The following is a 25,224-nucleotide window of genomic DNA, read 5'->3' as shown; positions in this document are numbered from 1 at the left end:
TACACAGCATTTAGAAGCTCTCTAACCTGAAGTAATTTTCTCAGTCATTCTGAGAATGTTCCTGGCAAACCCAATGGCTATAACAGCATTGGAAATGCTCTCAAGATGTATTTCCTGGCAAAGTTCCTGAACTCTTTGATTTATGTCTTTATCTAACCAAGTAATACAATCATGATTCCTGACCCCTCAGGGCATGAACGCACTGCCAGCAGTTATCAAAAAGTCTCCTCATCAAGCAATATTTCACACCATAAAAGGAAATGCGCTCAAGAGACTTCATGAAAATGTTATGTTCTTGATGTGAAACAGGCCCTGATGATTCAATGCCTAATTGTCTTCTGAACTCTTCAGCCTCATCTGGTCTCTGTTCTCTGCAGAAGCATACGCTTCCTTCTGCTGTCATCTGTATGGGTATACCGGTGAGTAGGTTTTCTGGAGTCATTAAAAAGGCTTCATCTAACTGCAAAGGAGTTCAAATAAATGCCTTCGTTAGCTGATGTTTAATCAGTCCTTAGCTACTTCCAAACACACACATGCTATGAAGTGAACCCACACTACTACCATCAAAATGTAAGTGCCCCCCCACCCCGCCCCCACAACCATGCTCCAAGTCTCTTACCGAACTCTCCTCTGCAATGAACTCTACTTCGCATGCAGGTTCTGGCACAAAGATACCATCTTCTAAATTCTCAACGTCTGTTTCGGGGACCTGGGCCTCCTCCATTTGCCTGTTTATTCAGGGTCTTTCTGAACAGGGTCAGGAGTCTTTGGGCTAGGGGCCTGCCCTCCTCCTCAAAACTATTTCTACGGTAATGCTTTCTATGCAGCCGTCTTGGGGTTGTGGTGAGGGGGTCTACAGGTGGTGTGAAAGAATCCATATCTACCCCTGCTTGCTTCCGGTCCTGCCCACCTGTCACATTTGCACTGAAGGGCGGTGAGCTTATATACTACTACCAAGCGGATGAAAGTGCAGTACAAACATGTCTGGGACGCTAAAATGAAGCCTGTGAGAAGGAAGCAAGCCCTTCTACAAGGAGCTGTTTCACTTTCTCACCACCAACAGGGCCATCACCGTCCCCTATACCTACAGGACCATGGGGGTAGGGGGAAGAGTTAGCAGCAGAGCACCCCTGCAAAAGGTGCCCAGGAAAAGGAATAACTTGGTGACAGGGATCAAGTCCCCAGCAGCCTTGGGGCACAAGATGTGCTGTTGGTGGTCCTTAAGGACCCTATGTCAGGAGGGGCGACGTGTAGGGGGTGCACGTGGGTGCACGTGCACCCCCTGTGCATGATGGTGCACCCTCTGCAAAAAGGCACCACCAACACTGTCAGTGGCACCTGAGGGTGGTTCCATGATCACCCCTGGCCACTGCCACCACTGGCAGCAGCACCTGTGGGTGGTTGTCGGCCCCTGGTCGGCGCTTGCCACCCCTCCCTCCCACCGCCACTGTCAGTGCTGGTGGCACCTGCAGGAGCTCCCTGCTCACCGCCACTGCACTCTCACCACAGCTGTGCCCCCCCAGCCTCCGGGGGCACACACTGTTAATGTATGTCTATGTTGCTGGTTGCTAGTATGTTGGAGGAACTAGGGTTATAAGTGCACCTGGAGCTGAACTTTAGCTCCCTTAACTGCTTCTTGGGCACAGTTGAGGATATGGACCTGGGAGACAGCTCTGACAGCACAGTTTTCATGATCCAGGACCTGGACCCTGATCCTACACCCTCCACCTTGTGGGTGCCCAGTCCCCAACCAGTCCTCGACCCCACTGACCACGGCTAAACACATGGCTCCAGGGTCACTGTATCCAATGTCAATGCCATAGGTGTTCCACTCCCACTTCTCTGACATCTCTTCTGTTCTCCCCTCCCAGGTGCCCAAAGCACCCCCCAGTTCCCCAACTTCCAGCATAGTGGCAGCTGCCACAGCACCCATGCCCAGCCCTCCCATCAGTTCTGTGTGGCAACAAGTGATGCCAGCCTGCTGCCTTGGCAGGTATGACTCTACCTTGCTGCATGCAGCTGTGACAGGGACCCAGGCACTGGGGGAAATACAAAGCCCTTGTCGGGGAAGGGGGTGATGGAACTGAGTGGGCCATGCCCATGGCCAGCAGAGCAGGGAGGTAGCAGGATGATGATGCCCTACCAGACCAAAACCCATTGTGCAAGCCTGTCTCCAGAAGGCAGGCCCCAGATCTAACCAGCTTCTTGCCCACAACACCCCACCCCCAGGGGCCTAGTGGCCTCAACAAGCCATCCCCATGGTCATATAACCTGCTACCAAGCTGTTGTGATAGGGAACCTCAGAAGTGGGTCTTGGTGTATGGATAAAGAGGAGTGGGGGGCTGGTGAAACTGCCCTGACCTCTCAAAGCATGGCACCCCAGGCTGCTAATTGCTTGAGGGGATTCTTTCTTTCAGCACTGTGCATACCATTCCCCCACTCTCCTCCCTTCCCTTTCTTTTTCCTCTAGAGCAGGGCTGAGGCACAAAGCCCCACCTTGGCCTTGGGCACTTAGACTACCTCCCAGTCTGTGGGAACTCACTCCTACCATCCTCCTTGTCTCTCTGGGCCATGCTCAGCTATTGCGAGGAGCTGGCCACCTCTCTCAGCCACCTTGAGCATTGGTGTGGAACCAGCACTCCCCCCTGCCTTGGACTCATGGAAAAACCCTGAAAGCATTTATTGAGCTCTGCAGGCAAAATGTAAAGAACAGGAACAGGTGTCAGGGCTCTGCAGCCTGCCTTGCTTGGCAGAGTCATGGGCCTGGATGGCAGATAGAGCGGTAAGGTCAAGGCCATGAGAAAACACACAGCTGTCTTGTATACCAGCTGATAGAGTTGCAGTACAGCAGCAAGGAGAAACAAATTTTCCTTAGCCAAACAGCCCAAGAAAGGCACTGATGTGATGGCAGGAGTCCCACATGGGAAGTATAATCACAGATGATCTGGTTACACTGCCAGGGTGATTCCTGAGTTGCACATCTGTGGATGCTTGCAGGTGGCACTAGGGCACTCTCCCCCGCCCCCCCATCCAATCCAATTCCAGGGGAAAATCTGGTGGAGACAGGTAACTTGAGTCTCACAAGGCAGGCAGTCACTGTACCAACCCATCAAAGCAAATCCCACCCCCTCCTGCACTTGCCGCTCCATTCCAGTCCCAGCCAGCAGGTCCCCCAACCCCTGAAAGCAAAGCAACCACCACCCCGACCCCCACGCCCTTCAAGTCTATTCAAAGCAAAGGCTGGTGATAGAAAGCCAAGGGCAGCATGTGGCAGGACTCTTCTCAGGAAGCTGGGGTAGTGGGGGAACTTTTCTCAATCAGGTCCTGAAGGGTTGAGTGTTGCATTAATAGTGGAGGCAACTGCAAACTTGTCTGTAGGTGTCAGCTCATTGTAGTGTAGTACGTGAGCCTGACTTGCATCTAATGGCAATCTGGGCTTCCCCTCCATGCCTTTAAAGGAGATGATTACCCTCTATGGACCTCTTGAGGGACCATCCCGTGTGGGCATTGTCCTACTGCATTGTCCTGCTGTGTCAGTGCTGTGGATCTCCTCAGCTACAGCATCCTCAGCTACAGCATCCCTCAGTCCTCTAGGCCATGCTTCCTTACTCCCCAGGGTTGGAGGCAGGCAGCAGAAACTGGAGGAGGAAGGCAGAGCATGAATGCTCTGGCAGCAGCAGTAGGAAAGCGATGGGTGGGGTGGAGAGGGGATAGTGCCTGGATCAGGAGGCCAGGGGCCACAGTTTAACCCCTCAGGGGCCACATGTAGCCCACGGGCTGCCAGGCAGACGGCACTGATCTACTCTATACTAAGATCACATTATATGCCCCATATAATTTTTGCAAACCCACTATCTTCTTTTTTTTGGTTGTTCATCTCATCTAGCTTCTAATCAGTTTTGAACTGAAGATTAATTACCAAGATCTGCATATTTATGATGTGAATCTAATATTTAATCCCAGATCAATGGGTGTAAATTGCCATCACCGTATTGAAGAAAAAAAATTCAAAGAAAAGGATCTGAATCGGGAAGTCAAAAAATCTGTACAGCTGTATGTCTATATGTCCCATAATATTCTTCTCCCATACAAGAACAGATCAAGTTTTTAATATTTTATTAAGGTGGTATGCAAGCAGTAAAAAATAATTTAATAAATTAGTGTCACGTTGAAGAAAATAACAATATTAATATATTTGCTACAAATATGATTTTAAGCAAACCACTGAAAGAAAATACAAAAGTTCTTATATAAAAAACAGTAAAATATGAAAGTATTCTTGAAAAAAAGCAACTTTTTCTAAAAATAATCATTTACAGTTCACAATCCAGCGTAACTTTAAAAATAAATAATACATCAAAATTAAAATAATTATATTAAGCAGATGATTAATATTGCTTTGTAAGCAATACCACATTATGGTGCTATATAATGAATGTTTCATTTTTAAAATAAACCATTCAAATTAGTGGCTAAAAATTATGCACCATTATTATAATCCAGGTTCTAAAAATTGAACAATAAGTACAATTCTGATAAAGGGCTCTTCACAAATTTTAAATATGAAATTTCAGTGAGTGCTTATTGCTGCATATTTATTTAATACAAACTCATAGTAAATAGCCTATTTAGTTAACTGGCTGAATGAGGTATGAGGTTTGTACTTGATCTTCTTTCAAATCTGGAACTTCTGAATCAGAAATCTCTTGGTGGGAGCTCTGAACCTGCTCTTCTGTGTTGCTAGACTGATTCTCAGTCTCTCCACTGCAGTTCTCAGATTCTTCTGAAATTACAGTTAACTTGTCATAAGAGTGATCCTCTTCTGGAGACTGTGGTGCACAAAACTGTGAACTGTAGGAAGGCTTGCTCAAAAACTGCAGCAAAAATAAGAAGCAAGAAATAAAAACCAAGCTACACCTACCCCTCCCACACGTTCCAAGCATCAATTGGTTTTCTTGAACTCTATGGTAAATCTATTGTCTTGTGAGACAGACAGATGCCTACTATGATTTGAAAGATCAAGGGCTGGTCACTTCCTGCAACTACTTTAGATGTATCATTTAAACACATTTACTTTAACATGTTATTCAACATGTATCATATAATCAGGCCTTCAACATAGCCTAATCAGATCCTTTTTAATCTTGTGACTGGTGCTCAAAATGCTCACCCCAGAAACCACGGAAAGTCTAATGCACTTACAAAATAGTATTTCAATACTAAGGAGTATAAAATAATTATTACTGCTTGTAAGATGACCTGGTTCAAAATTCTTTTGCAAAGGAAATTATTTGTTAAAAAAAACTAGTTACCATTCTAAATTACACTAAAAGCTGTGTTAGCTGGCACTTTATTAGCCAGAAAACTATTAACTGGCATCCGAGTGACGTGGCAAAAGCAAAACTAGAAGTACCACTTTCGGGGGACTTCCAGTTTCGCCACTGCAAGCTGTGTTTCTTTGCCAGTTTTTTGGCCCACAGCCCAGGGCAAAGCAGCCTGCACGGGAAAAAGCAGCCTGCGCAGGGCCCCTCTCCTCGTCCCCCGGCACACTGACGCCGGGGAGTGCACCAGATGGTGCACATTTGATTAACTGGAATATTTGATTAACCAGCATCCCCCATTCCCGGGGCATGCCAGCTAACAGGCTTTTACTGTATTGGGATTAGTAAGGAATTCTATGAAAGAGCTTCCTTTATGCTGTTTTTCACATTTGTGAGAATTAAAAAATGACACTGAAGGTTAAGAAAAAGCAAGCTTTTTGTCCCTATAAGGAGCATTGATTTTCAAGCATGAGTTCATTTGACTTTTACTCATCTTGCTTTGTTGGCCTCTCCAACTGTTCCTTGATCAGTTTTTTAGAACAAATACTTTCTTGAGCACCACTACTCAGACCTCCAACTTGTGGGCTGCGTTTGGCCCATAGAGCCATGTCATCCAGCCCACATGACCCCCCACAGGTCTAGAACTTTGGTGGCAAGGGAGTGGTAGCAGCATTATTTGCTCCTCGAACCAGGAACAATTTTTTAAAAAATGGGGTTGCGTGATACCACCCTGCATTCTCCCAGTATTAGAATGCTTCCTGTTATGCTAGAATTCTGTAGGAAAGAATATCAAACATCTAATGGGTCTTCTCTCCATGTTTAGGTAACTTCCTTTGATTTTACGCGACATTGTATATGTATTGAGGAGAGAAAAGATCACCTAAAATGGGATTCAGGTATTTCTTCTAAGTATTTATATAGGTTCTATACACAGTGATTGCACTGAGCATGAGCATTTTCAATCGCCAAGGGATGGAACTCTGCCTTCACATTGAAAAACATATGCCAGGGGAATCTGCTTTTGAAACACAGGTCCAAAAAGGGCTGAATATATTTTTCCTGAGCAGAAAATGAAGAAGACGTATGATCACAAACTCTTTTAAACCAGTCTTAGTTAAGTATTAAATGTACATATTTTTCTGTTCTAGTATGGAGAGACTTTGATTTTTCCTTGGCTATAATACCAAACTAACCACAAAAGGACATATTCGGGATAAAATTAAAATCTGTCAGACATGGCTTCTATTTTGTACTCTGTTTAACAGTCTTCACTTTAATTTCATTAGCCATGGGCAGAACACAAAACAAAAACATCCGTTTCCTAAGCCAAACACATAAAATTTGTTTTACACGTTATACCATAGCTGCGTGTGTAAAGGCCTTGAATATGTAGGGCTACAAAGTAGAGACACTTTGTAACACTAGAAAAAACAAAGCGCAGTTGGAGCATGTGAACATGCACAGTCCCCTAGTTAGAGCATTATATTGGACTCAAAAGCACACTCTCTAGCCCGGAAGAAATGGGGAAAGGGAGGGGAAGTTACTTCTTTTCTCCCCTTGGTCCCGGGGAACCTATCAGTGAGCCGGATCACTGGCATCCTGCCATCTCCCCTGCTGCAAAATATCAGTGATCAGTTGGCAGCTGCCACCTGGAATGGCATCTGCCAAAGACAACCCTCCTTCCCCCTGCCCTGCCACCTGCTTGGATGGTGTGGAGGTGGAAGTGAGCAGAGGTGGAAGTGAGCAGGGCAAGGACAGCAACTTCCCTTACCATCTCCCCCTGCCACCAGTCACCTCTGGGGTCATGAGAAAAGCTGCTTTCCTGGCCCACAGCCTTTACCACCTACTCCCAGGGCACTGGTGGTCAAGCACTCTTCTTATGGTGGTGGCAGCAGGGTCCCAGCAGGGTTCTGTGACAACTTGCCGTGGCTGGGCGAGTGTCAGGGAGGCAGTCATTCTCCTTCCCTCCCCTTTGGGTGCAGGTCGTCTGGGAGACTCTGTAGCACTACTTGCAACTGTCCACATATTCCATGTAGTGCTACAAAACACGGCACTACAGAGAAGATCTGTTCTGAAAGAGGAGAATTTTTGTGGTGGATCCACCATTTCTACAGGTGGTTTGCAGGTGTGGACACTCACTTTTTGTAACACTCATAGTGCTACAAATGTAACATGCCCAAGGTCTAATAGACTACCAAACACCTGGATGATGCCTATATAGCAGTTCGCTCAGGACATACTAGATAAGGAAGATTGAACTGACCGTTTACATCCAACTGAATCACTACACAAACCAATTCAATTGCTGCTCTATTTAGTTCAAAGTCTTTAGCAGCAGAATACACTCATTATTACTGTAAATGTTTGCTGTTCTGGAGTGGCAACCATGCCCACAAGCAGTTTATCACAAGTGAGCTAAAGCTGCCTGACAACAGCTAAGACTCATCTATTATTTTGCAACATGTATAATAGACTTGTATTCTTTTAGTTTGTGTGCCTAATAACTTCCAGGATCACATATGCCAATATCATTCATTAGGCTTAACACTTAGCTAATAGTCCAGGTACATAAGTAAGAGTGAGAAAGTTCATTAAGTTAAGCAGAAAACCTGCAAAGCTTTCTGGGGTCTTTGACAGGCAAAAGACTCCTGAAAAGCTCATTTTTTACATTTATTATTTTATATAGAATGACAACGGACAAACCTCTTTCAAATGTTGTGGGAAAGAATAAGAAGGATAGAAGATGTATCTGGTCTGTCGATATATACATAAAAAGGAAAAGAAACAAGCAGGAACAGATACTAGAACAACCAACATGGATATCAGAAGAACAGCAACAACCATCCACACTGGTGTTATACCTGCAAGAGACAGGAACATAAATTCTTCAATACTTGATCATTCAGTTTTGAATATACAGCTTTCAAAATTTCATGCTAATTACTGAGTAAAGGATATTTCTAACCTTCATTTTGTCATATTTACAACACCTTTGGTGCATGAAGAAATAAAGTATTTTGTTCCCAAATGGGAAAAGTCTCAATTTTGAAAGTTTTTCTTTGAATCAAGTCAGAAGGCTCTTACTTCCTAGACCATGGGTGGGCGAGATACAGCCCGTGAGGCCATTTTATCTGGCCTGCAGGGCCCCTAAAAAATTTAGACAATTAATATTTATTGGTCTTTGGTTCCTGTAAAAAATGACAGGAACCAGGGGCAGTAGGACCCAGGTGAAGCCCAGTGGGCTCCTACAACAGCAGGGCCTGCCTGGCCCCGCCCCCCCAGCTGGAACCCCCTCCCGGGGCTTCTGGCCTCAGACTAGTGGCTGCACTGCATTGGAAACTCAGGTAGGGGCGTGGGGGAAGGGCTGGGGAGGACTGCGGGCAGGGAAGGAGCCTGGGGAAAAGCAGCTCCTCCCCCACCCCGTGGCCGACGCTCCCCACTGCAGCCGCTCGCAGCCTGTGCCGAGCAGTGTTTGCTGCTGCTGCCCGCCTGGAGCTCGCGCACTGGGCAGCCCAGGGGCGGCAGCAGCATACACTACCTGGCGCGGCAAGTGTGTGTGTGTGCGTGGGGGGGGGGGGGGGGCGCAGCTGCCGCCACTGCGGTACAGTCCTGATGGGTGAGCCCAAAGCCGGCGGAGGGCCCAGGTTGGCTGTGGGGGTGGGTTACAAGCTGGTGCTAAGTGCAGGGAAAAGCAGCCCCTCGCCTGCCCTGTGGGTAGTGCCCCATGCTGCAGCCACTTGCAGTCTGCATGGGGCTGCTTGTACCTGCTTAGGACTGCCCTGCACAGGCTGTCAGCAGCTGCAGCAGGGAGCACCAACCATGGGGCAGGGGAGGGGCTGCTTTTCCCCCATGCTCAGCACCAGCTCGTTCCCTGCCACGGAGGAGGGGTTCAGGGCTGCATGCTGCCCACTGCCTGTACTGTGGGGCTGGGGGGCACTGGGAGTGAGCGGGTGCACGGGGCACACACTGGTGTCCAAGGGCCAGCACCGGCGGGGCCCAGAGCAGGGCAGCAGGAGTACAGGGTCCCAGCTGGCAGGGGCTCTATGAAGCCAGGCCAGCTCCCCCCTCTCCCTGCTGGTGCAGCCCACCCCGGCTCCACAGACCCCTGCCAGCCTGCGCCCCACTATGGGCCCCATCGGTGCTGGCCCTGAGACATTGGGACATTGGTCCCAAGATGGTGACCAGGGGGTGGGGTACCTGTCAAGAAGCGGGGCTACCCATGCAGCCCTCAACAGCCTGCCAAAACTGGGTAAATGGCTCTCAGCCCAAAATAATTGCCCACCCCTGTCCTAGAGTGAGCCTACACCAGGGGCGGGCAATTATTTTGGGTAGAGGACCACTTGCTAAGTTTTGGCAAGCTGTCAAGGGCCACATGGGTAGCCCCACCCCTTGACAGGTGCCCTGCCCCCTGGTTGGCATCTTGTGACCAGAAGTCCCACCCCCTAATCCCTGAACTTTGTCACCAGAAGTCACTCCCATTGTCCCCAGAAGTACTCCTTTCAGCAAGGGGTTTTGCCATCTCAGAACCAGAAAAATATCAAGTTAAATGCTAAAAAGTGATCATCTACAACATTCATTAATTTGATTTAAAAAAATATTTTTGTCCTGATTTACATGTGTTTGTGTAGTGTACACAGTGGTGACTGCACAATAGCTTATAATGAAGTCTTATTCTTGTATATTGTGGGGGGTGGATATAGGTTTGTGGGGGCTGTGGGTGTGTGGGTATGGGGAGAGGGTGGCTGGGGTTTGTGTATGGCAGTGCGTGGGAAGGCATAGGTGCATGTGTATGGAGGTGTGTGCGTGTGAAACTCACCCTATGAACACATATACACACTCTGCCCCTGTGCCTGCAGACACACATGCTGCCCCTGTGCCTGCAGCCACGCACACACACTGTGCCCCTGTGGCTGCAGACATGCACGCACACACATACACACCCCTACCAGCGTGGTCCCATGCTCGAGGTTCCGGGGATGCAGCCAGGAGCTGGAGCAGGGTGGGGGCAGGAAAGCAGGGAGCTGACTGGGGGTGGGTGGGGCTGGGCTGCTCAAGCCTGCTGAGGGCTCCCACTGGGTCCTACTGTCCCTGCTCCAGCCACCTTTGACAGCGAGCCAGGGCAAATCAATATTCATTTACTACATTTTTAGGGGCTCCACAGGCCGGACAGAATGGCCTGGTGGGCTGGATGCAGCCCGAGGGCTGGATTTTGTTTGCCCCTGTCCTACAACCATTGTACTGACACATTTAAAGCAAGCAAAACAGTGAATTCTTAGGGGAAAAAATAGAGCGATCACAAATAAAGATCTGTACACATATTCCAGGGCACTTCCAGGGAGGTTCAGTCTTTCAGAAGACACTATGTTTTAATATCAATGCTAAATATGACTACAGGATCACATACTTCTGTTTCTTTCTAAAGGGATACTGGTTAAAAAATGGCAACTAATTGGGAAGTAGCAGTGATTATAAATTCCTAAACTTCTGGATTATGCAAATCTTTAAGAGACTCATTTCACGCATTGGGACTTCACAAAATGTGACAGAACTAAAGACTGATCAAGATTTCACTAAATGTTTTAAAACAGGGTGTTAAAAATAGGGTCTGTAGGCTAGATCCATCCCATGGAGCCATGTCATTAGGCTTGTTGAGGGGCTAGGAATTCAGGGGTGGGACCCACCATGAAAATCTGGGGTATGGAGCCCCGTTAGGGATGCATGCCAGTGGTGGTGTGTCAGGGAGGAAGTGATCGATGGCTGTGCTAACCCCATGACTCCCTGCTGCTGCCACAACTGAATCCAGACTAAGGGCCTGGGTGAGTTTGACACTTCTATTTTAAAGCAACCTACAATTGCTTCACACCTGTTTATTAATCAGTCTAGGGGTACAGTCTTCCTTTCTAAACAGAAATACAATGTTCCCTGTTCAGACAAGTGTGCGGGTCTGTGACAGCGGCTATGGCCACGTCATAGGTAGCTTTCAAGGTGGCATGGCTGGAATTTGGAGCAACTATCCGAATATACATTGCGAGGTTACAGCTACAAAACTTTAAAGACTGAAGTCTTGCTTTAGTTGGTCTAATAAAAGATACTGGATTTACCCAAAGAACCTTGTCTGCCAAAGTCTTGCTTAGGCATGGCAGATGGTAAACTGGATAACTCCAGATAATGGATGTTTACTACTACAGTCTCAGAAAAGATATATACATATAAACAAAGCAGTCACTTATAGCTTGCTTGAAAACATTAACAAAATGGATCTTCTTGCCTGGCTTAACATAACATAATGATTGTAAATGTGATGAAAGGAAAAGCAAGCACAGCAGAACTCTATCCTATTTTATAAATGTTACTCCAAACAATATCATTCTGCAACAAAACAGTTCAAGAAGCAGATGTTGTAACAGAATATTAACGTTTCATATCTGATTAGGATATTTATAATGTACTGATACAACAGATATTACCATTTTCAGTTGTCTTTTCACACAACACTTGACTAAATTCTCCTACTTTATTCCATTCAGGGACAACTGCTTGAACTTGAAGACAATATACTGTCCAAGGGTCCAAGTCTAATAATGATGCTGAGTTATGTGAAGAATTCACAGTTATCACCTAATATAACAAAAGAAAACAAAAAACTTCAGAGACATAGTTCCAATGATTGACAAGCTCGATTACTAGTTTACAACTGACATTACATCTAATGGCCTGATTTTCAGCATTTGTATTCATACTATTAAATTTACAAAAAGTATAAAAAAAGGCTAATTCCTGAAAGTTAAAAGTTTCAAGTTAAAATAAAAGTTGTCAAAACAGATTTTGTATTTTTAATTACTCATTCTCCTTGCCAGTTTGCTAGTGAATGGAAGTTGTGACAATAAGAAGTTACGGATTCCACAATATTTAGAGATCTTATTTTTGTTATAATGTTGCAGCAATGCTACATTTCAGAACACCATCAACAGCACTGTACTTAGAAAGGCAAATTCAAAATTACTGATACCGGTTTATATATAAATATGATATTTATAAATATTACCTTTTGGGCACTGCCTTTCTTCCAGTATTGCACCCTGTAAAACGAAGAGCCATAATACTGTTGTACGGTCCAGTTTTCACGACTATTTTCAGAAGCAGGGCCTGTGAAATCTACAGTCAAATATCCAGATTCAGATCTCACTTTTACAGCAGGTGGTCCAATGATTGCTAAATATTAGAAGAGGAGAGGGGATAAAAAGGACAAAAAAAAAAAAGAATTCGTCACATGCACTGTTCTGACATTTTTACATATCCTACAGCACTATATGTAATCATTACTACAGATTTGAAGAAAATTATTTTCTCTCAAATAATCAGGGATAAATAAAGTCTTCATGTCTAGATCTGTCATAAAGCAAATTTCCTTTTGCTTTAATATAAAAGACATGTGTGCTTCCTGTGCATCCTCCATTCACTGAAGTCAATCAACATGTATGCAGCCTGATGCCATCAGCATCGGGAGTCATGGCAATATTAAAACACGTATTTCTACAATATTAGTCTATTTATTGACAGTGTTTCCTCTTCTAAACTAAGCCCTTTGTGACATCCAACTTTTCTAAGGATGCTTTCTGGTAAAGTGTGTCAGTTGTCCTCATTGTTATGATGGCTTATAGAAACTATCATTTGAATTGCTTCTTAATTATTATTTTTATGTTGAATACTATTAAAGTTCTACATTTTGAAACTGGCTATTTTGACTACATGCTGTGCCACTATGTAAACTCTTTTACTATTTATTCCTCAACTAGACTGCGCCTATAATGAACTAGCTAGCATTAATAATAGCACTATTGTATACCACTAGCCAGTGCTTTTACCAGCTTCTCATATAAATAATTTCTCAGGTTGTAAAGAAGCCAAGGCCAAACTATAGCAGCATTCCTATTATTGCTTCCTTAAGTAAAGCTATGCTAGAACTACAGTAACAGCATAAGATGTTTAGTAAGAAAGAGCTTAAAGAATACAAGACTCTGCACTTTTCCTGAAATGCTCTGGCACATGCTAATTAGCACACTGTTGGAACAGACTTAATTAATTCTGTTGGAGCATGCTAATCAGCACACTCCAGCAGCGTCAGTGTCACATGTATTCAGTGTCTCCGTGCTTCAAAATAGCAGTGGGGGTGCTTTAACTAAACTCTGCCATCATTTTTAAGTGCGGATGGTGAATACACGAGATGCTGCAGGCACTTTAATTAGAGTGACTCCTGAGAGCCATTCTAATTAAAACATTCCCCTCACACACACCTCACAACACATGGAGAGATGCCCAAAAGTTCTGGCTGCTGGATCCTTGCCTACACTATGGCTCCAGACGGTTTTAAATAGATGCAATGCTTTGAAAAACATTTCACATTGTCGAGGAGGCCTTAGTGACTCTGATACTCTTAGGGTTCACCTACCCCTTTAGGGTTTGTAATTCCCTAACAACTGCTGCTCTGCTGATGGTAGCAGTGATGGAAGCTGTAGAATAGATGAGACTGCTGTACCGTTTAGTTTTGCTCAGTGTAGATGACACAGTGGTAAAAATCCTGGGGCTGTATCTACAAAAGGATTCTGCAATGCTCACAGGTCTTCCTTGTCAAATAGTTTTATACAGGGATGTATCAGTTCAAATGTAAGCTGATTTTGGCAGGTCAGTCTTGGTTACAAGCAAACTCTTTCCTTCAAATGTACATCAAAGTCCTTTTCCCAACAAAATCCTTTATACAACTCTTATCAATCATTTGCAGGCTCATTCCAGGATGTGGAGGTTCACAATAAGTGCTAGTGTTTTTATTGGCTTGACTACACTCCTATAGAATTTATTAAATATTTTCATTATAGTTCAGCTGCTTGTTCTAGCCTGTTTAAAGCTGCTTGAATTTAAGTACTAGAAAAAAGACATTTCCTGGTTCTCTAGTGTTTTCTTCCCTGCTGCCCAACTATCTTATCTATTAGCTTTGCAATAATGTACACAGCTAAACTTTCCCCTAACATCAGTATTCACTTTCAGAGTTTCTCAGGGTAACGGGCCAGATGTCTTTTGTCTTGCAATGAGATTTTTTTTCAATGAATTCTTTAACTTCATTATTGGCTTTTTAAGTACTTCAAGAGTCAGCGTGGCCATGGAAGAGAATTACAAAGAGATGTGCAGGTGAACTGAAGGAAGAGAAAAATCTGCATGTTTGGAATTTAATATAGAAAAATTATGTCAACATGATCCTGAAAAAAATCAGAAATGCACTGAAGAACGGCAGCTGGAAGTTGTAAACTTAGACCCCTGCTACGTGTTACAAAAGTTACAAAATTGACTAGTTAATCATGCAGTAGATTTAGATTGGTCACATGTGCAAAGTAAGACAGGCCAAAAATGCAAAGTAATTACCACACAATTAACTGGTTAACTGCACAATAAATTTAGACCAGCCACATGTGCAAAGTAATTATCACAGCATAAAAATGATTATTGAGCTACAAAGAGAGTGAATCAACTACATTTCTTTGGCAATCCTTCCCAGTCCACGATGATTGTCTTCCATAATTGTCTTATTCATGTCTTATCCATTCAAAGATGGCTGAGGAGGCCGATCTGGGACTGACAGACTCTGTTGCAACTCAGGCATGTGTTTCTGTGTAGGGTGAGTGGCTCTAGATCCTTGATTTGGTCCACGACACACTGTTTTTGCCACTTCCACTTTTCCATCTCCTGTTGTCATTGTAAGGTTTCAAAGTACTGAGATCCTTGCAGCAGACTCTTCCTCCATTTGGGGCAGTCCTGGATGATAGTCTCCCATGAGTTGACATCAGTGTTGCACTTGGCTTTGAGGATGTCCACGAAATGTTTTCTCCGCCCTCCTCTTGAGTGTACGCCTTGATTGAGCTGGGAGCATAAAACTTGCTTTGGGAGTTTGGAGTCAGATATCTGGATGACGTGGTGTGGTGGCGAAGCGCCCCCACAGGCTAGTGAGGGAGAGAAGAGGGGACCCACAGACACCAGACCCCGAGAGCAAGCCCCCAGAAGGGCATACGTACCGGCTGAGGAGCAGCGGGAGGAAGAGCCGCATCTGCGGCTGCAGCCGCGCGAGCCGCCATTACGCCGGCTCTGGCAACAGCTGTTCCCCGTGCGGTGAACAGCTGAGCCAATCCCAGCGGCCGGAGAGGCCACTGTGGGAAGGTTTAAAAACGCCGGCAGGACAGGGAGGGGAGGAGAGCCAGGGAGACAGAGTACGGGTGTGCTGCCCGTGCTACAGGCTCTCGCACGGAGCGGAGAGGACCCCGCCTGTGGGTCTCAAGCAGGCAGCTTAGGCAAGAGCTGGAAGCCTTTTGCAAACAGCAAAGCGAAAGGCAGTCAGAGAGTGCACGCCGAGGCACTCTCTCTGCATCCTGAAGCGGCAGATGCCCAGGAGGCAGGGGAGTGCTCTGCAGACGGGAGGAAAGGGGAGACAGCGGAGGCCCCAGGAGGGGGCTGGAACCAGGGGGAGCACCCACCAGCTCCCCCTGATTCGGAGGAGTATTATCTGTAAGAGAGGAGAAAGGAGGAACCCCTCCCAGCAGGAGGGAGGGCGACCGGGAACCGGGGAACCGGTCACAGGCCATCATACTGGGCCTGGCAACATCTGGAACGCATCGCCCAGCAGTTGGCGTGTGGATGGGGTGCAGGGGAGGTGGAGCCCCGTGGATCACCGCGTCCGATAACCGTGAGTAACACCGTCTATCGATAAAGATCTCCACTGTAGACCCCTCTGAAGGTAATTGAGTACATCCAAGTCGTGGCAGGAGAGTTGAGGGGAGGGGCAACACCCCGATAGGCCAGGCGGAGCGAGGCGCAGGCTCCACACGTGGCCAGCTCAGCAAAGCTGATGTCAGATCACTGCCTTAATTCTCGTGGTGTTTGCTTGTGAGAGGATGCTAATGTTGATGCATCTATCCCCCAACTGGATTTGAAGGATCTTCTGTAGGCGGTGTTGATGGTATTTCTTCAATGACCTATTGTGTCTCCTGTATGTTGTCCATGTCTTGGCTCTGTATGGTAAGGTGGGGATCACAACTGCTTGATAAGCCATGAGCTCGGTTTCGGATCTGATGTTTGGATCTTAGAACACCTGTTTCCTCAGGTGTCCAAAGGCTGCACTTGCACATTTAAGGCAATGTTGATTTCTTTGTTGATGTCAGCCTTCTGCGAGATATGGCTTCTAAGGTACAGGAAATACTCAATGTTCTCCAGAGTATCACCATGTATCTGAATTACTGGAGTTGGGGACTGCTCATTAAGAACTTGTTGATGGAGGACCTTAGTCTTCTGAATGTTAAGCGTCAGTCCCATTTTCTTGCATGCCTCAATAAGGCTGATGACTGCCTGAAAGCCTACTTCCAAGTGAGCATGGACTACAGCACCATCAGTGTACTGAAGCTCAATGACTGAGGTTGGGGTGGCCTTGGAGTTGGCTGAGATTAAATAGCTTACTGTCCATCCGGAAGTTTAGCTCCACTCCAACTGGAAGCTTATTAGCAGTCAGATGTAGTACCCCAGTAAGGAATATTGAGAAGAGTGTGGGAGTGATGATGCAGTCTTGCTCACCTCCCGTATTAACCTCAAGTGGATCTGTGATAGAGCTGAGAACCACTGCTTGCATACTACCATGGAACAGGCAAAGAATGTGCACCAAAATTCATCACCATCCGTACTTCAGAAGGATCCTCCACAGCACTTCTTAGTTGACAAGAGTTGAACTAAGAAGTGCTGTGAGGTCAAAAAGGACCTCAGCTTTCATCAGGTCAACAAGGACATATAGAGAGGTTTATGTTGTCCCTAGTATTTTTCCTGCAGTTGGTGAGCTGCAAAGGTCATGTCAGTTGTGCCTATTCATGCCCTAAAACCACAATGAGATTCCAGGAGCTCTTCAGCAAGTGAAAGGAGAATGTTCAGGAGGGTTTTCATGAGGTGATCCTTCTGTAGTTTCCACAGTCAGACTTGTCTCCTTTTTTGAAGATTCCCACAACCATGGCATCCCTGAGGTCATCTGGGATTTCCCCATCATTTCAAATCCTTAAGATAAGGGAATGGAGATGTGATAGGAGCTCTTCTTCCCCCTGCTTCAAGATTTTGGTGGGGATTCCATCAGTCCCAGATGCCTTGTTGCTCCTCATCTGCTGGCTGGCTTTCCTCACCTTGTCAAGGGTTGGAGGGATTCTGGGATCATCTCTTATTGGATGTTGCACAATGGAGTTGAGAACACCCTTGTCAACAACAGAGTCTTGAATGAGAAGGTTTTCAAAATGCTCCTTCCAACTGGTGTTGATGGCTTCCCTTTCCTTGATTAGGACTCCTCCATTCTTTGGTCTCAAGGGGGTTCATCCCCAAGTGTTCGGACTGTAGATGGCTTTGGTGGTATTGAAAAAGATGAACATACCTGTGCGGGCCGGGCCCCGATCCCGCCCTCGTCACCATGGGCGGCGGTGATTCTGATCCCATTCTGGCCGCCATGAGCTAGCCAGGGGCGAACCGGGGTCGAACCGGACCCGTCTTCGGTGCACGCGGGCTGTGGCCAGCAGCCCGGGCACGTGCGGCGGGAGAGAACCGCGGGGCGGTTTAGCGCAGGCGACTTAGAATTAGTTACGGAGGCGTAATGGTTGATTGAAAAGATTGTTTACTTACACCCAAAGATGGTATTGGTGTAGGCTGGACAGGTTTCCAGGAACAGCTCCTGCTTGAACCCTCATTGGAGGACTCTGACAAATCGATTGCTCCCACGGAGTTTGCTAGGCTCCGCGGGTCCGGTTAAGTTGGGTTCAAAAAGTTTCCCCGGAGTTACTTAGGCTCCGTGGGTCCGAAATTTCAGGAAAGGGATACGTCTAGGATTGCGCTCGGCGATGGGGAGAGGCGAGAAGCGAAAGCTCCATAGACTCGGTTCTATTGCCTCTATTGCCTGCTTAAGGGAGGTGCGCCGGGTTCGCGAGGGTCCGCAGCGCTTGGAGATCTTCACACAGAATCTCTCTCGTCCTCCCTCCTCCGGCTTGGGCGGAAGCTACCCAAGCCTTATGTACGGCTAGCAAGCCAATCGCTAGCCGCCATGTGTGCCTATATTAGGAATGGGCCAATAATGTGGCGTAAATCCTAATACAAATGGCGGGAACTTTACAACGTGTATCACTACGATGCAAGAAAGAGATGCACACTGCAAAGAAGCTACAATTCGGCGGGAAATCCCCCGTTGCACCAGAGTTCTCTCTAACAGCAGAGAACTGTACCGTGCAAAGAAAGTGACAAATTGGCGGGAAATAATTTAGTGGTGCCGAAGCGCACACACAAACAAAAAATCACAACTTTGGGTTGTGACAATACCATGGATCAATATTCCCTCTAGGGAGTAGTGGTCCGTGAGCAAACCACTTTGGTCCGTGAGCATGCTGCTTTGGCTCGTTCCCAAATTGGTCCCACCTCCCCCTTTCGGTGCGGTCCACCAGTAAGTGTCTTGCGGTAAGTGTCCAGGTGAGAGTGGGCAGGGTTCGGCCCCATGTGGAGCACTGTGGGCCCCACCCACCACCCTTCTCCATGCTAACTGCTGCCCAGAGCAGCACAGCAGGGGCAGAAGGAGAAGCTGCTGGAGGCAGGGAAAGCCAAGCAGTACCTGGGCAGCAGTACCTCTGTTGGGAAGCTGTGCATGCTGGCTGGGCCCAGTGGAAGTGTGGCACAGGTTGCTCCAATCCCTTCTGACTAACATTGAAACTGCCAAAAAGAATAAGTCCATCTCCCTCCAGAATGTCAGAAAAGACTTGGTCAGGGTTGGCATAGAATTCCTCCTTGGTTTCATCAGCAGCGTCAAGAGTTAGGGCACATGTGCTGATGCCAGTGGCATATCAGCTCGTCAGCCAGTTTACGACAGAGAGTTACAAGGTGCATAATTATCACATCATAAAAATGACTGTCGAGCTAAAATGTGAGCCAATCAGCTACAAAGTTAGTACTTGAAAATGTCTAACAATTCTGGTGTAACAAGTTGGTTTCTATCCAGCTTTAATCAACATGTAGCAGGGCCTTTACGCCCTGACTCTAAGTAAGTACGTGAAAGCAAGCCAAATCAGAGAAGAATGGAAAACTCAGAACTGCCTCTAAGACCAGAGAAATTAAGGAGGTGGTTTTTCACTGGCAGCTATGCAGAGGAACAGCTCCTTTGTCTGGAATAACTGATGCTTGCTAATGAATGGAATACGAGTAAGGATGCACAAAGTGAAAGAGATTTATTGACAAGATCTCTCCCCTCCAGACTCAGCTGACAGGTAGGCCAATATCTCTGTCATTGCACTGAATTGCGCTCTGTCATCATCTGTCGATGCCATGATTCACACCATGCTTCATATGAAAGTGCAAAGCTCACTTAATTAGTGAAGACAGTGTACATTCAAAATTATTTTCAAAAAAAAAGTTTCACCCTCCCCAAAAGTTACTGATACTTTTCTGTATTAGTGTTTTTGCCTGACAACAATAAGTAACTAAGCTGATTTACTCTTTAATCTCTTAAGTAAGAATCTTTGGAGGAAAGTCCTCTTCCTGTGATTTTTATGTTGTATTTTGTGGAATCAGAAAAAATATATGCCTTAAACTTTGATTATTTTAGTTATAAGATGACATAACCGCTTTGTGTAGAATTGCTGGCTCGGTACAGTAGAACAGATAAGGGCAAGTGTTTGTTCTTTGTAACTCTTCTGCAAATGCTTCGCTCACCGCGGCCTTGAAGGTAAAAAAAAAAAGTATGTACAAAGTAGATTTCCAGGTGCAAGAAGGAGGTTTGTGAACTAACCCTATCTCCCCCATAATTCCCATCCTGATAACAGCAAAGAAATAATGAAGTAATATTATAGCCGCTTTTCATGCTAATTTCACTATATGATCACGTGAGTTGTAAGCGACTGTTAAAAAGTATATAAGCCTCCTGATTTTGCTCTTGGGGGGGGACCCCTTCCAAGTGCTTGGGAAATCCATGTCACTTTGAAACTCCCCCTACAGCTGTAGTTTCTTTTGAATAAAAGCTTCTGCTGACCTGACCCAAAAGTACTCTGTGTGTGTTTCCACGACAATTCCTGGTGCCGTGACTCGGATCCAGAACACAGGCTGAGGAAGGAGGACCGCAGGCTACCCCCCCCCCGAACCCTGAGGCGCCAAACTTGAGAGGTAAGAGACCTAATTCAAAATCTCTATTGGGGTTTCGGAGGAGGACTGCCTGTAGGCTCCCAACTTGGCCGTGGTAACTGGATCTGAACCTTGTTAAAACAGGTCAGTCTGAACCTTACTGCTGGCTAAAATTTTCTGTCTGGTAAAGGATCCCATTTTGTGTCTGGTAACGTACGTTTTAGGGAGAAACTGTTTGAGGCACCTTCATCCAACAGCACATCGGGCTTGTAGTTAATTAACTAAGGCGGTGTGGGGTAGGAGGTCTGGCTGACTGAATAAATGTGCATGTGTGTGTATTTAGAAATATGAGCCACTGACCAGGACTGAGACTACGGTTGGGTTCAGCCGCCCCAATTCTGCCTGACAGGGCAGTTTTGAAAGCAAGGGGACCCAACTGGAACCTCGTGACCCAGTGGACAGGGCGTCTGAGTGATTTTGTCTTTTCCAAACCCCTCGTCCCAGTAGCTTCTGCCGAAAGCAGGAGTGAAAGGATCCCTCTAGTGTTTCCCTCCCCATTTCCATTTTATGAGCTGGTGTCGGGTCAGAAGCCTTTTGTCTGGGCAGTAAAAAACTGCGGGGCAAGGCACTGAGCGGCCCGGACATCCTAAATAAGCCTCTCCTACGTCTCCCTGTGTGACTGAAAATGGGAACAAGTCAGTCTAAACAGGTTCCTGTCCCCCCTAAGGGGACTCCGGCGTACTTTATGTACACACACTATTCTCCCGAGACTTGCAAGTACCTGGATAAGTGGAACTGGTATACTAGGGATGATCCTGTGAAACATTTTCCACAGGAAGAAACATTTGATCAGGATAAAATAGTGCACTTGAGAGGGGCGTTAGAGTCCCGTGGATCCAAAACACCACAAAACCAGTGGGACGCGTTCTTTTATTGGTATGATGAAATGTCCAAAAGGCGGACAGAATCTCAAACTAGGAGCCTAAAAGACTCTCAAGAAAAATTAAAACAGCAGTTAAAAGCTGTTCGGGAGAAATTGGCTGCTCCCCCAAATTACACACTGGCCACCGCTCCAATGTATCCAGCATTGCCTGGGGCGCCCCCACCACCGGAGCCAGCAGAGGATATTCTTGACCTTTGTTCGAACCCCGCTCTCCTGGGACTCCCACATCAGCAACAACCGGTTCAACATCAGGCTGCAGCCCAGGCTAGTGACCCATTAGCTGAAGCTCCTTCAGTAAATCCATCCACGGAGCTTAATAGTCCGGACTCATCCACCATATCTGCCACTCAATCATCACCAGTGTGGCAATTTACTCCTGGGTCACAACCCACCACAGGTGTATTTAAAAAAAATGGGAATAGGCATGGAAAGATCTCCCATCAATCTGAGATCCCGAACTGCACAAGTTTACCCCCTAAGACAAATGCCAGGCTTTGGCACCGATGGACAAAATATAGTAACTGTGCATGCACCCTGGACTCCAGGTGATCTCTACAATTTAACTCAAAAGTTCCCAAAAATCAGGGAAGACCCAGAAAAATTTCAGGAAGAATTGCAGACTGTTATAAATTGTTATAATCCAACATGGGCTGACATTAATCAGCTCATGCGATCCATTTTGCCCAAGGAGACTATGCTACGTCTGTACGCTGCCTGTACTTGGCCAGATCAAAACCCAGGGATTGGCCAAGACTTTATTAACAAGAGAAATGCTTTGGTTCAGGCAGTTCTCACAATTTGCCCAAAAAAGGCAGACTGGACCAAAATAAATACCTGTAAACAAAACAAAAATGAACACCCCAGTGACTATTTAGAACGCCTCAAACAGGCATTTGAACGATACTCAGGAATGGATAACCCAGTCGGAAATGCTAAACAAGCAATAGTGGCAGCATTCGTCCAGGGACTTAACCCTAAAATTGCTGAGAAAATTCAAACAGTAATTATTGGCTGGGAAACTAAAGATTTGACCGAAGTCCTTGCTGCGGCTAACCATTTTCATAACAAATTGGAACGGTCTAAAGACAGTGCCGAGTTTAAGTTAATGGCCTTACAGATTTCTCAGTTGCAGGGTCCAGGTAGAGGAAGGGGACGAGGATGGGGAAGGGGAGGCCCGGGTAGATTCAGGGAAAGAGATAGATCCTTGAGCCCACAAAACCCAGGCTATGGGAACCAATGTCATTATTGCAAGCAAGAAGGACATTGGAAATCAGAATGCCCCAACCGCCCCGGCCAAGGACCCAGACCCCAGCCCCCACCTCCACTTCCTGTCAATTTTCCCAGTGTTGAATAGGACAGCCTGAGGGACAGTGACATCATTGCTCCTTTGCTTGCTACTGACCAATCTGGTCCGTTTGTTAAATGCCTTATTTCTGATAAACCTGTCTCCTGTCTTGTCGACACCGGAGCGTCCCGCTCCACGCTAAAGGCTGCTGAGTTTCCTTTTCTACCTTATTCTCCTGAAACTGTAAATGCTGTCGGTATAGGCGGACAACCTATCCCACATCCCGTCTCTGAACCTGTCTCCATCTCTATTGGCCCTTTGTCTGAAAATCATGCCTTTCTTCTTAGCCCCTGTGCACCTGTCAACCTTCTTGGTAAGGACTTGCTGTATAAACTGGGATGCGTGATTTATTGTAGCCCAGATGGTGTTTACCTTGAGGTACCGGAACATAGGGAAACCGAGCTTGTGGCTTTGCTAACCCAGGAGTACTCTGATTCTGACACTTCCTTCTTGCAAGAGGAACTGTTGGCACGAGTACCTCCACAGCTGTGGTCCACCCATGCGAATGAAGTGGGGCACATGCTGAGTGCTGAACCAGTGCGTATCATCCTGAACCCTGCCAAGCCACTTCCTCGTGTCCCACAGTACCCCATCTCAAAGGAAGCTGAAGAAGGGATCAAGCCTGTCGTTTCCTCACTCCTTGAACAAGGGATTATTGTCCCAATACGCTCCCCTTGCAACACACCTATCCTACCTGTCAAAAAACCTGGTAAAGATACGTATCGCTTTGTGCAAGATCTTCGAGCTGTAAATGCCGCTGTGTTACCCGCTTTCCCCGTGGTCCCTAACCCTGCCACTATTCTTTCCTATATCCCTTCAGATGCTACATATTTCACAGTAGTGGATCTTTGTTCTGCTTTTTTCTCTATCCCCGTTCATAAGGATAGCCAGTATCTGTTTGCATTTACTTATCAGGGATTTCAATATACCTGGACAAGACTCCCTCAGGGATATACAGAGTCCCCAACCCTGTTTTCCCAGATCCTAAAAAAAGATTTGGATCCTATCACGTTCAAAGGGGGGTCCACCCTTGTTCAATACGTTGATGATCTATTGTTAGCCTCACCCACTTTAGAGGCCTGTGAGCAAGATACTTTGACACTCCTCACAGCTTTAGCTCAGAAAGGCCACAAGGCCTCAAAATCTAAATTGCAGCTCTGCAAGTCTAAGGTACATTATTTAGGGCATGATATCTCAGCAGGAGAACGACACCTTTCCCCTAATAGAGTTGAAGCTATCCTCAACATTCCCAAACCTATGACTAGAAAACAGATGAGGGGATTCTTAGGTGCAACGGGTTATTATAGACAGTGGATCCTGGGTTATGCTGCTTTCGCAAAACCCTTGCAAGCATTCACTCATGATACCACCCCGGAACCCCTCCCTTGGACTCCTGAAGCCGAACAAGCATTTGTGGTCCTTAAGCAAGCCCTCACTCTTGCTCCTGCTCTTGGACTTCCTAATTATAAGAAACCCTTTACCTTGTTTTGTCATAAACGGGAAGGAATCGCTTTAGGAGTACTCACTCAGCTGCATGGTGAAAAGCATCGCCCAATTGCATATTACAGCTCTGCCCTTGATCCCGTAGCTGCGGGACTTCCTCCTTGCCTCCGTTCAGTTGCAGCTGCTGCCTTGTTGGTTAAAAAGGCAGATTCTCTAGTTTTGGGACACTCTTTAACCGTTGCAGTTCCACATGCTGCGATGGCCCTTCTGCTCAAGGGCAAAACTCAACACATTTCCAATTCCCGTCTTACTAAATATGAGAAACTTCTACTGTCAGCTGCAAATGTAACCTTAAATCGCTGTTCAATTCTGAATCCTGCGTCACTTCTGCCTATTGCCTCTGATGGTGAGCCTCATGATTGCCTGTCTATCACAACTCAATTGTTAACCCCTCGAACTGACCTCAAGGACATTCCTATCCCGAACTCTGACCTTGTTTTGTTTGTTGATGGTTCCTGTCTTAGAAATGATGCAGGCAAATTAGTTGCGGGATATGCAGTATGCACTCAGTATGCTGTTTTAAAAGCCTATTCTTTACCCCAAGCTCGTTCTGCTCAAGTTGCTGAACTCATTGCTTTAACACGTGCTTGCATTCTTACAAAAAATCAAACCACAACCATTTATACTGACTCTAAGTATGCTTTTGGTGTTGTTCATGATTTTGGACAAATCTGGAAACAAAGAGGGTTCCTCACTTCATCAGGGACCCAAATCAGTCATGGTTGTTATGTAAAAGCGCTCTTAGAAGCTGTTCAATTGCCTCTTGCTATTGCTATTGTTAAATATAAAGCTCATGAGAAACCGTTTGATGATGTCACACGAGGAAATGATCTGGCAGACCGTTCTGCCAGAAATGCGGCCCTTTCTGGCCCACAGGCTCCTAACTGTGTTCTTGTTTGTTTTTCAGCAGACCAGTCTCCTTTGGCTAGCCTTTCAAGTCTGGCCCTTCTTCAAAA

General features: G+C 46.2%; 1 protein-coding gene across 2 annotated transcripts in view; it reads right to left on the bottom strand.

The window, feature by feature from the left end:
- Positions 1 to 4,099: 4,099 nt before the first annotated feature.
- The window catches only part of IL10RB (interleukin 10 receptor subunit beta), a 32,751-nt gene continuing 11,626 nt past the window's right edge, over positions 4,100 to 25,224 (bottom strand). For both annotated transcript variants that reach the window (XM_059720692.1, XM_006259437.4), the window contains exons 4-7: positions 12,367 to 12,533; positions 11,789 to 11,939; positions 8,025 to 8,182; positions 4,100 to 4,874 (exon numbers count right to left, since the gene is read on the bottom strand). In XM_059720692.1, the coding sequence (XP_059576675.1) occupies positions 4,629 to 4,874; positions 8,025 to 8,182; positions 11,789 to 11,939; positions 12,367 to 12,533 (722 nt within the window). In that variant the 3' untranslated portion in view covers positions 4,100 to 4,628. The remainder of the gene's footprint in view (positions 4,875 to 8,024; positions 8,183 to 11,788; positions 11,940 to 12,366; positions 12,534 to 25,224) is intronic.

This window comes from Alligator mississippiensis, chromosome 1, assembly GCF_030867095.1.
Source record: "Alligator mississippiensis isolate rAllMis1 chromosome 1, rAllMis1, whole genome shotgun sequence".
In the NCBI taxonomy this organism is placed as follows: Eukaryota; Metazoa; Chordata; order Crocodylia; family Alligatoridae; genus Alligator; species Alligator mississippiensis.
The sequence above is the reverse complement of the archived record's forward strand: the minus strand, read 5'-3'. Positions and strand labels throughout refer to the sequence as shown.